Genomic DNA, 14,841 nt, shown 5'->3' with positions numbered 1-14,841 from the left:
AACATTCAAACAGCACTTCTTCCAAGCACAGTATAGGTGCATCCCTTTGAGTAAGAAATCGGGAAGGAGAGGTAGAAGACCTGCGTGGATAAGCAGGGAGCTTTTAAGTAAACTCAAAGGGAAGCAGAAGACCTATAAACTGTGGAAACAGGGTCTGGGATCATGGGATGAATATAAGGATGTTGCCAGGGCCTGCAGGGATGCAACTAGGAGGGCTAAAGCCTGCTTAGAAATTAAGCTGGCAAGGGACATAAAAGATAATAAAAAGAGTTTTTTCAGGTATGTGAATAGTAAAAGGATAACCAGGGATAATGTAGGTCCCTTGTTAAATGAGGCGGGTATCTTGGTAACGGGAGATGATGAGAAGGTGGAGATACTGAATGCCTTCTTTGCCTCGGTCTTTACTCCGAAGGCTTCTCGGGACCCACAGATACTAGACGAAAGTAGCAGTGGTTGGGGAATGAACGGCTCACCTCTAGTTGAGGTAGGGGTAGTCCAGGAGCGACTCAAAGGATTGGATGCACACAAATCCATGGGTCCAGATGGGATACACCCACGTGTGCTGAGAGAACTGGCGGAGGTGATTGCAGAGCCACTCTCTATCATCTTCAATAGGTCCTGGACTACAGGAGAAGTGCCTGAAGATTGGAGAATAGCCAATGTGACTCCAGTCTTTAAAAAAGGCAAGAAGGAGGATCCCAGTAACTACAGGCCAGTCAGCCTCACTTCTGTCCCTGGAAAGGTGATGGAACAGTTTGTTTTGGATGCCATCTCCAAACAACTGGAAGAGAAGAAGGTTATGAGGAGTAGTCAGCATGGATTCACCAAGGGGAAATCGTGCTCGACCAATCTCATAGCCTTCTATGATGTCATCACCAACTGGGTGGACGGAGGGAGAGCAGTGGATGTCGTCTACCTTGACTTTAGCAAAGCTTTCGATACTGTCTCCCACGACATCCTGATAGAGAAGCTGAGGGAACAAGGGTTAGATGAGTGGACAGTGAGGTGGGTCGAGAACTGGCTGTCGGACCGGTCTCAGAGGGTCGTGATCAGTGGAGTAGAATCTGAATGGAGGCCTGTGACTAGTGGTGTTCCCCAGGGCTCGGTGTTGGGTCCAGTCCTGTTTAATATCTTCATTGACGATCTTGATGAGGGTATAGCATCCACCCTCAGCAAGTACGCCAATGATACAAAGCTGGGAGGATTGGCTGACACGCAGGAACACTGCGCTGCCATCCAGCGAGACCTTGACAGGCTGGAGAGCTGGGCTGGGAGAAACCAGATGAGGTTCAACAAGAGCAAGTGTAAAGTCTTGCACCTGGGGAGGAACAACCGACTGTATCAGTACAGGCTGGGGGATGACCTGCTGGAAAGGAGCTCTGTGGAGAAGGACCTGGGGGTCCTGGTTGATGACAGGTTGGCTATGAGCCAGCAGTGCACACTGGTGGCGAAGAGAGCCAATGGGATCCTGGGATGCATCAGGAAGAGTATGTCCAGCAGGTCGAAGGAAGTGATCCTCCCCCTCTACTCTGCGTTGGTCAGGCCCCACCTGGAGTACTGTGTCCAGTTCTGGGCTCCATGGTATAAAAAAGACAGGGATCTCCTGGAGAGAGTCCAGAGAAGGGCCACGAAGATGATTAAGGGCCTGGAACATCTCCCATATGAGGAAAGGCTGAGTAAGCTGGGTCTGTTCAGCCTGGAGAAAAGAAGGCTTAGGGGAGACCTAATTAGTGTTTATAAATATCTTAGACTTGGGACGCAGGGGGATTTGGCCAGCCCCTTTTCAGTGGTCTGTGGGGACAGGACTAGGGGCAATGGCTGTAAGCTGGAGCATAGGAAGTTCCGCACCAACATGCGGAAGAACTTTTTCACAGTGAGGGTGACGGAGCAGTGGAATAGGCTGCCCAAGGGAGGTGGTTGAGTCTCCTTCTCTGGAGATATTCAAGTCTCGTCTGGATGCCTATCTGTGTAATATGAGATAGGGAGCCTGCTTTGGCAGGGGGGTTGGACCCGATGATCTCTTGAGGTCCCTTCCAACCCCTAAGATTCTGTGATTCTGTGATTCTGTAACTCCATTCAATGTGTATTCCCTTGCCTGTGGTGTCCTTCAGTTCATGACCTTGCTATCCTCTTAGAGCCATCCAAGGGAGGATGAGACATCTCTCACTTGCTTTTACAGCTGGAAAAGTGGATCTTCGGTCCAAGGGACTTGAAACAGGTAAACAAGGTGATGAGGGTGACAGAGAGAGGAGAAGGACTGCCCCATTTATTGGATATAGGCAGCAGTGGTGCTGCAGAGGCCCTCTCTCTCAGAAGAAGAAGCAAGGGGCTTTCCAGTGCCTGGCACAGCTGGTTCTAGATGAATCACCAATGGACCCACTGATAGAAAATGATGAGAAGATGATCCTTGCACCCTTTTAGGTTGTTGTTCTTTGAAGGTATTTTTGATACCAGCTTAGGAAATAAATGCCAAGCCTCAGGCTCTGAACTGACATTAACTCCATTTCATTAGAGAGATGACACACAGGACTCCAGCTGCAGTGTAGTGATAGAACATGTAGAGAGGGTCTCTGGGTCAGAGAGGCAGGACTGGTGTCCTTGGAGAAGCAGGATGGCTGCTGTCATTCATGTATGACCATGATCATCAATGGCAGAACATCCAAAGCATACATACCACTTGTTTGAGATAAATGGAAGATCACTTGTCCATTTCACCACTTCTGAAACAGCAGCAGAAGGATGAATTTTTTCAATGCACCCTTGAGTTCCTTGTTCCTCATGCTGTAGATAAGGGGGTTCACAGCTGGAGACACTATGGAATACAGAACCGTAGCCATCAGGTCAAGAGCTGGGAAGGAGATGGCTGGGGGCTTCAAGTAGGCCAGCATTACAGTGCTGATAAACAGGGAGACCATGGCCAGATGAGGGAGGCAGGTGGAAAAGGCTTTCTGCCTTCCTTGCTCAGAGGGGATCCTCAGCACGGCCCTGAAGATCTGCACATAGGACCCCACGATGAAAATAAAACAAGCAAAGATTAAAACTGCAGTAAGCACAATTAGCCCAATTTCCCTGATGTTGGAGCCTGAGCAGGAGAGCTTTAGCAGTGGGGGAATTTCACAGAAGAACTGGTCCACACCATTGCCATGGCAGAGTGGTAGTGAAAATGTACTGGCCGTGTGCAGCACAGCATTGATAAACCCACAGCTCCAAACAGCTGCTGCCATGTAGACACAAGCTCTGCTGCCCAGGAGGGTCCCGTAGTGCAGGGGGTGGCAGATGGCAACGTAGCGGTCATAGGCCATGATGGTGAGAAGGGAATATTCTGCTGAGATCAAGAAGACAAGCAGAAAGACCTGTGCAACACACTCTTTAAAGGAAATGGCCCTGGTGCCCCAGAGGGAATTGGCCATGGCTTTGGGGACAGTGGTGGAGACAGAGCCCAGGTCAAGGAGGGAGAGGTTGAGGAGGAAGAAGTACATGGGGGTGTGGAGGCGGTGGTCACAGGCTATGGTGGTGATGATGAGGCCGTTGCCCAGGAGAGCAGCCAGGTAGATGCCCAGGAAGAGCCAGAAGTGCAGGAGCTGCAGCTCCCATGTGTCTGCAAAGGCCAGGAGGAGGAACCCAGTGATGGAACTTCCATTGGACATCTGCTTCCTCTGGGCATAGAGACCTGTCCAAGAAGGAAAAAGCAGTGACAGGTGAGGACAGTCTTGTTGGAGAAAAAACAAACACATTTCTCACAGACCCTTCTCCTGTCACCTACCCACCCATTTTCCAGCTTGGCAGGAGCTTCATGCAGCTCCCTTGATGGAGTTCTTTGTGCTGGCTGAACGTGCTGTGGAGAGCAGGGCCTCTGCCCATGGGCTCCTGAGGGGCTGGTCATGCTCTTGTTCAGGGTCTGCCTGGGAGCACAGGGGATGTGGGGGCCAGATCTGACAAAGGGCTAAAATCCCTTTCAACATTCAAGAGCAGGTCAGCAACTGCACCCCCAATACCAGAGGAAGTTAGTTGCACAAAGAGCTTCAGACATTTGTTTGTTTCTTTTTGGACAGCCCTTGCCCAATCCCTCTCCTCCTCCCCTGGGGTCTTAGAATCACAGAATCATAGAAAGTGTTAGGTTTGAAGGGATGTTCAAAGGTCATCTAGTCAAACCCCCTGCAGTGAGCACGGACATCTTGACTAGTTCAGGTTGCTCAGGGCCCCATGAAGCGTGACCTTGAGTATCTCCAGGGATGGGGTCTCCACTACATCTCTGGGCAACCTGTGCCACTGATCTACCAACCAATATTGAAGAATTTTTTTCTAATATCCAACCTAAATTTACTGCTTTCTAGTTTAAAACCATCACCCCTCATCCTGGGGTGACTACATGTCCTTGTGAACAGCATGCCTTGTCTTCTCTGAAGTCAAAAGTCCTGAGCATCTCTGCTGCACTCAGGCTGAGCAGGTATTAGTACAGAGAGGCAAAAGGATTTGCTGTGGCATAGTGTGGGGGATGGGGGGTGGCCAGCTGGTCTGTCCAGATGTCTTGTTCCCAGCTGCCTTGTGCTTGCTCCTTCCCCAGATGGAGGAGCACTGCACTCTGATGTTACCTGGAGAATAAATCACACCCCGCTGAGAGCATGGGGATCTGCTGCAGATCACTAAGTGTCTCACCTTGCCTCCAGGAACCTGAACAAGGTCTCCACACCCCACTAAATACCAAGGACGCAGAGTTCCTTTCACCAGCCCAGCAGTATTTCCCTGCCTGTCCTATCTCTGCTCTTGTCCATCAGGTTCCCCACAGATGCCGTGGGAGGGATGTGCAGTCTGGAGGGCAGCACACAGCTGTGAAGGACACCCCAAGGAAGTATCAAGTGTCCCAGTGATGGTATCTCATGAAGTCAGCTCATTCCTCACCACCACTGATTGCACAGTGCAGAGCCCCAGAGCTTAGAGGAAAGCCAGGACACTGGATTCCCATCGACACACATGTCTCTGTGGGAGGATGGACAAGGTCAGGTCCTGACTTTGCAGCTGAAACTCCCATCCCCAGAGGGCCCGGCAGCAGTAAGAGCAGCACAGACAGGCGGAGAGATTATAATCATAGTCCATCATAGAAGACTTTCAGAGAGACAGCCAGGCACTTAGGAAAGACTTCCCCTTTCCCAGCTTTTCACACCAGCTCCCAGGTGGCAACATGCGACATGGCAGGGAGACAGAGGTGTCTCATGCCCTGGACCCCCTCAGCTGTGAGGACAGATGCTCAGCTGGGGGAGAGAGGAACGGTGAGGTGCGGGGGTCTCTCAGGAGAAGAGATATGTGCTGCAGGGGATGGCAGGAGGTGCCTGTCTAGCTCCAGAGAGGGAATTTCTGTTCTACATTTCCTCTCATTCCACGCCCCTGTTTCTGTTGCCTTGACCTGTCTGCTGGGTGCTGCTTCTCTGACCCCTCTCTGTGCCCTGCCATTGCTCACAGACCCCATCCCAGCCAGGGTGTGCTCAGCTCTGCCCTGCAGACACCTCCAATGGCAGAACACTGCCCAGGGTCATCGCAGGTGATGCTGGTGATCTGTAAGCTGTGGAGGGTCAATCTGATGCTCCCAGATTTAGTGAAACAGATTTGGCAGCTAGTGCCTTCTCCAAACCTGTGAGAGCAATTCTCAATGCCCACTCAGCCAACCAGGAGGAGGAAACTAAAAGCACAGGTTCCTTTCCTTGAAGGTAAGGCCTCCTGTTTAGGGTTTGTTTGTTGGGGTTTTTTTCCAGCTTACAAGATTCCCCCCTGGAGATGACTCGGCTGTGATCCTGGGCTCTCAGCAGCCCTGACTCATGCAGCACCCTTTTGGTAGGCAGAAGGACCCTTTTCTGCAAGGCATCACTCCTTACACCCTGAGCTCCTTGGGCAGGCTGAGTGCTGAACCTAGCAGACAACAAGAGTCCCTGCCCCATCACAGCCCCCTGGGGTGCAGGGACCCTGCTCAGAAGGACAGCCCTGGGCACCCTGCAAGCACACCCAGCTTCACACCCCTACAGCATCCCTGGGACAAGGCAGACATGATGCCACAATGTTCCAGTAGTTTGGCAGTGAATCATGGACCTGGGGCAGGTTCTCCTGCAGACTGGTGAAGTTGTGAGAGTCCTCCTGAAAGACCCCATCAGCTGTGGGATGTGCCCCTTTAGGAGATCCCAGCAGCAGCTACATCTGCATTGCCCTCAGCTAGACACTTACCATGTCAAGGCCTGGGAAGGTTTATCTCACAATAAATTCTCTGCCCCCTTCACAAGGCTCTGTTATCTCCTTGTGGTGCCTGCCAGCAGCACCTCCAGCCCTGCAGCGCTCTGTGGAGGAGCTGCTCCTGGGCAGAGCTGTGTTTCTGCAGTGTTACCTGGTTGCCATGAGCTCCCAGTATCCCAGGAGCCTGGCCAACTCAGGAGCAGAGGCCCAGCCCAAGGGAGCCCTTGAAACGTCCTTGGGGGTCCCCAGAAACCTCTTCTGAAAGAGACTGAAGGAATCACCGAATTGCTACTAATGTGCCAGCTCTGCAGATGGCTGCACTTCATTCCAGCAGTGCCCTCTCTCTGCTCAGAGACAGAGAGAGGTAGAAGATGGCTTGTTCCTTGTCCCACCATTAGACAGGACACATGGACAGGGACAAGGAAGAACCCATACTCAGCCTGGGAGCAAATCCCCTTGGCCAACTGAAATGACGTCAGATGTCAGTATTTAGGGCCACAAAGCTGACCACACACATTGTTACCAGCACAACCTTTGCAGGCAGCTGTCCAGGTGGAGGCCAGAGTCTCTCTCTGTCTTCTTCATCAGCTGCATTTACTACATCCCCAGGGATTTCAAAGTTGGCTCATTTCCATCTCTGCTTATCACCAAGCTCCTGCCAGCACTGCCCTGCAGTGTCATGGTCCCTTTGAAGAGACACCCAGCCCTCCACAACATCAAGCAGTTGAGAGCAAAGGCCAGAGCTCTCAGGGCACTGGAGGATGGGCATGGAAGAAATCTTCCCAGTGTAACCTTACAGAGGGTCAGTCAGAACTCCGTGACTGATCACAAGGAGACATATTTCTCCTGGGTGTCCTGGCAAAAGCACACTCTTTGTGAGATCCTGGGGGGATTTAGGTCTGTGTCAAACCTGTTCTGGGGTGGTTCCCAGCAACCATGGGAATGAACAAATCTCATGCTCAAGGTTCAGGAGAAAAGGAAGGAAAACATGAGGATCAAGGTGAATCAGAAAATGGCAAGAGAGGAAAGGTGAGGGAAAGGGGCAGTCCAGTGTCAACAAGCTGCTGGTTGGTATGCTTCTCTGGCTGAACCATCCTCTCCATTATGCCCCTACTTGAGTAATGGGAGCAATGGTTGCCTGCCCCAGGCATCAGGAAATTCCCCCTTCCCAATGACCTTTCCAAAATGATGCTGTGGGACGCACAGCTTCTCTCTTACTATTTCTGACAGGTCGTGGAGATGAGGGCAGGCCTACCCAATGACCTGAGGAAATCCACATTTGCACACATCTTTAGCAAAGGGCCAAAGCAATCATCGAAAGAACAGCAGGCTGGTCAGCCCCACGTGGGTTCCGTGGAACCCAGGGAACTACAGGCCAGTGAGCCTCACCTCTGTGCCTGGGAAGATCATGGAACAGATCCTCCTGGAGGACATGTTGGAGCACATGAGGGATGAACGCGTGATCCAAGACAGCCAGCAGAGCTTCACTAAGGGAAGGTCGTGCCTCACCAGTCTGGTGACCTTCTCTGATGGAGTGACAGCATCGGTAGATAAAGGGAAGGCAACTGATGTCATCTACCTTGGCTTCTGCAAGGCCTTTGACACAGTCCCCCACCACATCCTTATCTCTAAATTGGAGAAATGTGGATTTGATGGGTGGAGCATCCAGTGGGTAAGAAACTGGTTGACAGAACGTAGCCAAAGGGTGGTGGTCAATGGGTCTGTGTCCAGGTGGAGGCTGGTGACAAGCGGTGTCCCCCAGGGGTCTGTCTTGGGACCAGTTCTCTTTAACATCTTTATCAATGACATTGATGATGGAATTGAGTGCACCCTCAGCAAGTTTGGGGATGACACCAAGCTGAGTGGTGTGGTTGACACACCAGGAGGAAAGGAGCCATCCAGAGGGATCTTGACAGGCTGGAAAGGTGGGGCTGGGTGAACCTCATGAGGTTCAACACTGCCTAGTGTCTGGTGCTGCACTTGGGCCGGAACAATCCGAGACATGGATACAGACTGGGAAAAGAGCTCCTGGAGAGCAGCCCTGCTGAGAAGGACTTGGGGATTCTGATAGATGAGAAACTTAACACAACAGCAGTGTGCTCCTGTAGATTTGCAAGGCCAATGGTATCCTGGGCTCCATCAGCAGAGGGGTGGCAGCAGGGACAGGGAGGGGATTGTCCCTCTCTACTCTGCCCTCATGAGGCCCCATCTGGAATCCTGTGTCCAGGTCTGGGGCCGACAATAGAAGAAAGATCTAGAACTGTTGGAGAGGGTTCAGAGGAGGGCCACAAAGATGATTAGAGGGCTGGAGCAGCTCCCCTATGAAGAGAGGCTGGAGGAGCTGGGCTTGTTCAGCCTGGAGAAGAGAAGGCTGCGGGCAGACCTCACTGCAACCTTCCAGTCCCTGAAGAGAGCAGAGGAACAAGAGGGGAATCAGCTTGTTAAAAGGGTAGACAATGGCAGGACAAGGGGGATGGATTAAAGCTAAAGGAGGGGAGATAATATAATAATATTAGATATTAGGGGGACGTTTTTTACAGAGAGAGTTGTGAGGTGCTGGAACAGGCTGCCCAGAGAGGTGGTGGATGCCCCACCCTTGGAGGTGTTCAAGGCCAGTTTGGATGGGGCCCTGGGCAACCTTGTGTAGATGCATACTGGAGATTGGTGTCCCTGCCTGTGGCAGGGAGGTTGGAGCTCTGTGATCCTTGGGGTCCATTTCAACCCATGCCTTTCTATGATTCCATGATTCTATGAAAGGCAGCATTTGAGGGTCCCCATTTGGCCTCAATGGGTCCAGACAAAACAAATACACACCAGTTAAGGGCTATGTAAGAGAATTTAGTGAGCTCATAAATATTAATGGAAAGCAGGAAGCTGACAGACATGCAATGCATATTATGTTATATACTACTGTGAATAAGGCATCTGTAAACCTTGGAAATACCTAATCCATAGGTAAACAAGGGAGGGATTTTTGGATGGGAATAGGGTATAAAAATGTTGCAGACTCTGCCCACGGGTGTGCCTACTTTGCTAGGTCTTTGCTCTGGCAAGAAGGTTTAATAAATTACTGGCATTTCTCACAGTAGCAGGAATAGATCAATAAAAAAAACCTGTACTGGAATCAGGCATGGCCTATTGCACTACTCAGGGTATGAGTGAACCCTGGGGCCAAGGGAAATTTAAGCCCTTTTGAGATACTGTGTGGAAGACCACAGGAAGCTTCGGGCTGGACACGTTGAAATGAGGCATATTCACTTTGGGGTTTTGCAGTTTGACTTCTGGACACTCCAGGTTGACGTCTGGGACCTCAACGTCTATTTTCAGCTCCTTGATGTTGACATCAGGTTCTTTCAAGTCACCTTCTACCTTCATCAGGGCAACGTCCACCTCTCCCTTCACTTTGTGTACCTTCAGGTTCCAATCGACGTCTGGCATGGACAACTTTGGCCCCTTGAGATTCAACTTTGGCATCTGAAATTTGGAGCCTTTTATTGTCCCTTCTGGACATTCAAAGTCCACCTCAGGCACATCCACATGCACTTTGGGACCTTCCATGTCTGTTTTAGGGCCTTTCAGATCTTCAGAGACCTTCAGGACCCCAAATATAAAGGAGAAGCCCTACATTGATTAGGATATTCTGCCTTGCAGAATTACACAGTATCTCTGGGAAAACAGTGGAAACCAATTAAGAAACGTGTATTAGGGACCAGAGCTGAAGGTTCAGACTGCCCCATTACACGCCTTTGGTCCTGGAAATTGGGGGTTTATTAAAATTTTTGAGGGAAAGGTGGGATGGACCATACCAGGTGTTGCTAACAACTTCAACAGCCAGTGAGGTACAAAAGTGACCTACCGGGATTCATTATTATAGAGTGAAAAGAGCCCCAGGAGAGCAATGGGCTTCTGAACGCCAAGGGTCTTTTGAAATAGAAAAAGGGGGAATTGAGATAAGGAAACCAGCAAAACTAAATTAAGTGATTTTATACAACCTTAGAGTTATTTAATAAAAAGAGCTGCATAGTAACCCCCTCTGGCTCTTGTGCTGCTCCATGTCCTGCTCCCTGTCCCTTCCCTTCTCCCTCCCTCACCCCTTCCCCTCTGTCACTCTGGCCTGCTCCCTGGCCCATGTCCATCTCACCTCTCTTCCCCCTTTTCTCCCCCACTGCCCCCCGTGCTGCTCCCTTGCTCTGCCTGTTTCTCTCTCCCCTTTCCTGCCCTTGGCCCTTTCCCTTTCCTTGCCTTCTCTCCCTCTCTTTCTCTCTCTCTTCCTCTCCTCCACTCTTCTGATACTTTCTCCTCCTGTCAGCATAGTCATGCCTCCATGTTCTCTTCCTCCACCTTCTCCTCCTCTTTGCCCCACTGTTGCTTTTCCCCTTCCATTTTTTTTTCTGACTCATCATCCTAGAAACCCTTTTTCTGAAGGATGCGGATACGGGCAGGCTGGTTGCCATCCCTCTCCCACTGGAGTTTGTTGACGACGTCCTGCAGCTTGCTGAGGGCCTCCCCCCTGCTCCTGATGGGCCTCACCATCTCCTCAGCCAGGGCCTGCTGCAGGCGGCGAGCCTGGCGAGTGGCAGTGCTGCACTCCTGCTGCAGCAGCGCCTGTGTCTGGCGGAGCTCAGCCTCCTTCCAGCGCTGCAGCTGGCGGGTCTCTGCTACCCGCTGCTGCTGGTTCAGCTCCTGCAGCTGGTGCTCCGACAGAACCCGTCGCTGCTCCCACTGAGACTCGAGCCGTTCCGCCAGCACCTGCCGCTCCCTGGCCAAAGCCGCCTTCAGCTCCCGGGTTTTGGCAGTGAAGCGGCGGCGCTGCTCTTGCTTGTGGAGCATCACAGAGGTGAGGCTCACTGGCCTCCAGTTCCCTGGGTAATTCCCAGTCAAGTCACTTTATTTGGCCCACAACAAGCATGCAAGAGAAAGGGGAAAGAAAGAGAAAAGAGTGAAAGAGAGCAAGGGGGAGTCCGAGCCCCCTCAAGAGGGTCCGAGCCCCCCCACACTTTGTCCTTCAGTTGACCCTGTGTCTGGGCACTTACTCAGAGGACTTGGGATACACGCTCTGAGATCAGCCACTTGGAGAGAAACAAGATGTACATCCATTCCTGATGGGTGGAATTCACTTTGCTGCGTGGGTGTCGTGGGGATGAGGTTTCATGGTGATTGAGAGAGAGGAAAGAGGGGGGTAGGGTTAGAGAGAAGAAAGAGAGGGGGTATGGTTCTATTGGCACTTGTTAAGGCATATCTCTGGTACCTTACAACCAGCTCCTAGAAAGAATATTAACTCCTTCCCTGCAAAAACTAGGATATGTCCTTAAAAAGAAAGCCAAAAGGAGTGGCAGATTCTGTGATTCTGTGATTCTGTGATTTTGCCACGAAAGAGAGGTGTGAGAAGGTGTGAGAGACTTTGCAGTCAGCAATGTCAGTGAAGAAGGAGGGGGAGGTGGCATTCCAGGTGCTGGAGCAGATTCCCCTGCAGCCCGTGAAGAAGACCATGGTGAGGCAGGCTATCCTACTGCAGCCCATGGAAGATTGTGGGGAGTAGATATTCCACCTGCAGCTCAGGGAGGACCCCACGCTGAAGCAGGTGGAGACACCTGAAGGAGACTGTTACTCCATGGGAAGCCCATGGTGGAGCAAGTTCCTGACAGGACCAGTGGAGAGAGAAGCCCACGCTGGAGCAGGTTTTTCTGGCAGGAATTGTGACCCCATGGAGGACCCACAAAAGAGCAGTCAGTTCCTGAAGATCTGCACCCCATGCAAGAGACCATGCTGGGTCAGTTTGTGAAAAGTGGTACCCATGGGAGCAACTCCCATTGTAGAAGTTTGTGGAAGACTGTCACCCCTGAGAGGGACCCCGCACTGGAGTAGGAGGAAAGTGAGGAGGAAGGAGACAATGTGTGATGAAGTGACTGCAACCCTCACTCCCCATTCTTTGTGCTGCTTGGGGGCAACAGGCAGAGACTTTGGGAGTAATGTGTTCCCTTGAGGAAGGGAGGGGTGGGGGAAGATGTTTTCAGATCTGGGCTTATTTCTCATTACTTGGCCCTTTTGTGCTTCTCCATGTGCCCAGAGATGTTCTCCAAGGCGAGCTGTTCCATGCTTTCCCACGGAACCCACGTGGGGCTGACCAGCCTGCTGTTCTTTCGATGATTGCTTTGGCCTTGGCTAAAGAAGTGTGCAAATGTGGATTTCCTCAGGTCATTGGGTAGGCCTGCCCTCATCTCCACGACCTGTCAGAAATAGTAAGAGAGAAGCTGTGCGTCCCACAGCATCATTTTGGAAAAGTCATTGGGAAGGGGGAATTTCCTGATGCCTGGGGCAGGCAACCATTGCTCCCATTACTCAAGTAGGGGCATAATGGAGAGGATGGTTCAGCCAGAGAAGCATACCAACCAGCAGCTTGTTGACACTGGACTGCCCCTTTCCCTCACCTTTCCTCTCTTGCCATTTTCTGATTCACCTTGATCCTCATGTTTTCCTTCCTTTTCTCCTGAACCTTGAGCATGAGATTTGTTCATTCCCATGGTTGCTGGGAACCACCCCAGAACAGGTTTGACACAGACCTAAATCCCCCCAGGATCTCACAAAGAGTGTGCTTTTGCCAGGACACCCAGGAGAAATATGTCTCCTTGTGATCAGTCACGGAGTTCTGACTGACCCTCTGTAAGGTTACACTGGGAAGATTTCTTCCATGCCCATCCTCCAGTGCCCTGAGAGCTCTGGCCTTTGCTCTCAACTGCTTGATGTTGTGGAGGGCTGGGTGTCTCTTCAAAGGGACCATGACACTGCAGGGCAGTGCTGGCAGGAGCTTGGTGATAAGCAGAGATGGAAATGAGCCAACTTTGAAATCCCTGGGGATGTAGTAAATGCAGCTGATGAAGAAGACAGAGAGAGACTCTGGCCTCCACCTGGACAGCTGCCTGCAAAGGTTGTGCTGGTAACAATGTGTGTGGTCAGCTTTGTGGCCCTAAATACTGACATCTGACGTCATTTCAGTTGGCCAAGGGGATTTGCTCCCAGGCTGAGTATGGGTTCTTCCTTGTCCCTGTCCATGTGTCCTGTCTAATGGTGGGACAAGGAACAAGCCATCTTCTACCTCTCTCTGTCTCTGAGCAGAGAGAGGGCACTGCTGGAATGAAGTGCAGCCATCTGCAGAGCTGGCACATTAGTAGCAATTCGGTGATTCCTTCAGTCTCTTTCAGAAGAGGTTTCTGGGGACCCCCAAGGACGTTTCAAGGGCTCCCTTGGGCTGGGCCTCTGCTCCTGAGTTGGCCAGGCTCCTGGGATACTGGGAGCTCATGGCAACCAGGTAACACTGCAGAAACACGGCTCTGCTCAGGAGCAGCTCCTCCACAGAGCGCTGCAGGGCTGGAGGTGCTGCTGGCAGGCACCACAAGGAGATAACAGAGCCTTGTGAAGGGGGCAGAGAATTTATTGTGAGATAAACCTTCCCAGGCCTTGACATGGTAAGTGTCTAGCTGAGGGCAATGCAGATGTAGCTGCTGCTGGGATCTCCTAAAGGGGCACATCCCACAGCTGATGGGGTCTTTCAGGAGGACTCTCACAACTTTACCAGTCTGCAGGAGAACCTGCCCCAGGTCCATGATTCACTGCCAAACTACTGGAACATTGTGGCATCATGTCTGCCTTGTCCCAGGGATGCTGTAGGGGTGTGAAGCTGGGTGTGCTCGCGGGGTGCCCAGGGCTGTCCTTCTGAGCAGGGTCCCTGCACCCCAGGGGGCTGTGATGGGGCAGGGACTCTGTTTGTATACCAGGTTCAGCACTCAGCCTGCCCAAGGAGCTCCCCAAGGTGTTTTAAGGAGACAGGTAGAAGGAGTGATGCCTTGCAGGAAAGGGTCTTTCTGCCTACCAAAAGGATACTACATGAGTCAGGACTGCTCACAGCCCGAGATCTCAGCCAAGACATCTCTAAATGGAAATCTTGCAAGATGTAAAATACCCTGAAACACTCAGGAGGCTTTATGTGCAAGGAAAGGAACCTGTGCTTTCAGTGTTCTCCTCTTGGCTGGCCTCACCTCACCTCTCCTCTCCCACCCAGCTGAGCATCTGTCCTCACAGCTGGGGGGGTCCAGGGCATGAGACACCTCTGTCTCCCTGCCATGTCGCATGTTGCCACCTGGGAGCTGGTGTGAAAAGCTGGGAAAGGGGAAATCTTTCCAAAGCGCCCAGCTGTCTCTCTGCAGATCTCTATGCTGGACCATGACTGTAAGCTTTCTTGTCTCTCCACTTGTCTGTACTGCTCATATTGCTGACAAGCCCTCTGGGGATGGGAGTTTCAGCTGCAGAGTCAGGACCTGACCTTGTCCATCCTCCCACAGAGACATGTGTGTCGATGGGAATCTGGTGTCCTGGCTCAGCCTCAGTGCAGCAGAGATGCTCAGGACTTCTCACTTCAGAGAAAACCCTCATGGGAGGTGAGGAAGGGATGGGCAAGGGCTGTCCAAAAACCCTCAAGCAACAAACAAATCTCTAAAGCTCTTTCTGCAGCTAACTACCTTTGTTTTGGAAGGAGCAGTTGCTGAAATGCTCTTCAATGTTAAAAGGGATTTTAGCCCTTTGTCATATCTGGTCCACAGATCCGCACTGGTCCCAGGCAGACCCTGAACC

At 51.6% G+C, this 14,841-nt stretch overlaps 1 protein-coding gene across 1 annotated transcript; it reads right to left on the bottom strand.

Moving 5' to 3' along the window:
* Positions 1-2,711: 2,711 nt before the first annotated feature.
* Positions 2,712-3,647, bottom strand: LOC311194501 (olfactory receptor 14A16-like; the record flags this gene model as incomplete). Its single annotated transcript, XM_084267607.1, has 1 exon — positions 2,712-3,647. One exon carries the CDS (start codon positions 3,645-3,647, stop codon positions 2,712-2,714), a length of 936 nt encoding a protein of 311 aa, XP_084123733.1.
* Positions 3,648-14,841: the final 11,194 nt, after the last annotated feature.

The sequence above is a fragment of the Gallinula chloropus genome (genome assembly GCF_964237585.1).
Source record: "Gallinula chloropus genome assembly, chromosome: 8".
NCBI classification, from domain to species: domain Eukaryota; kingdom Metazoa; phylum Chordata; class Aves; order Gruiformes; family Rallidae; genus Gallinula; species Gallinula chloropus.
The sequence above is the reverse complement of the archived record's forward strand: the minus strand, read 5'-3'. Positions and strand labels throughout refer to the sequence as shown.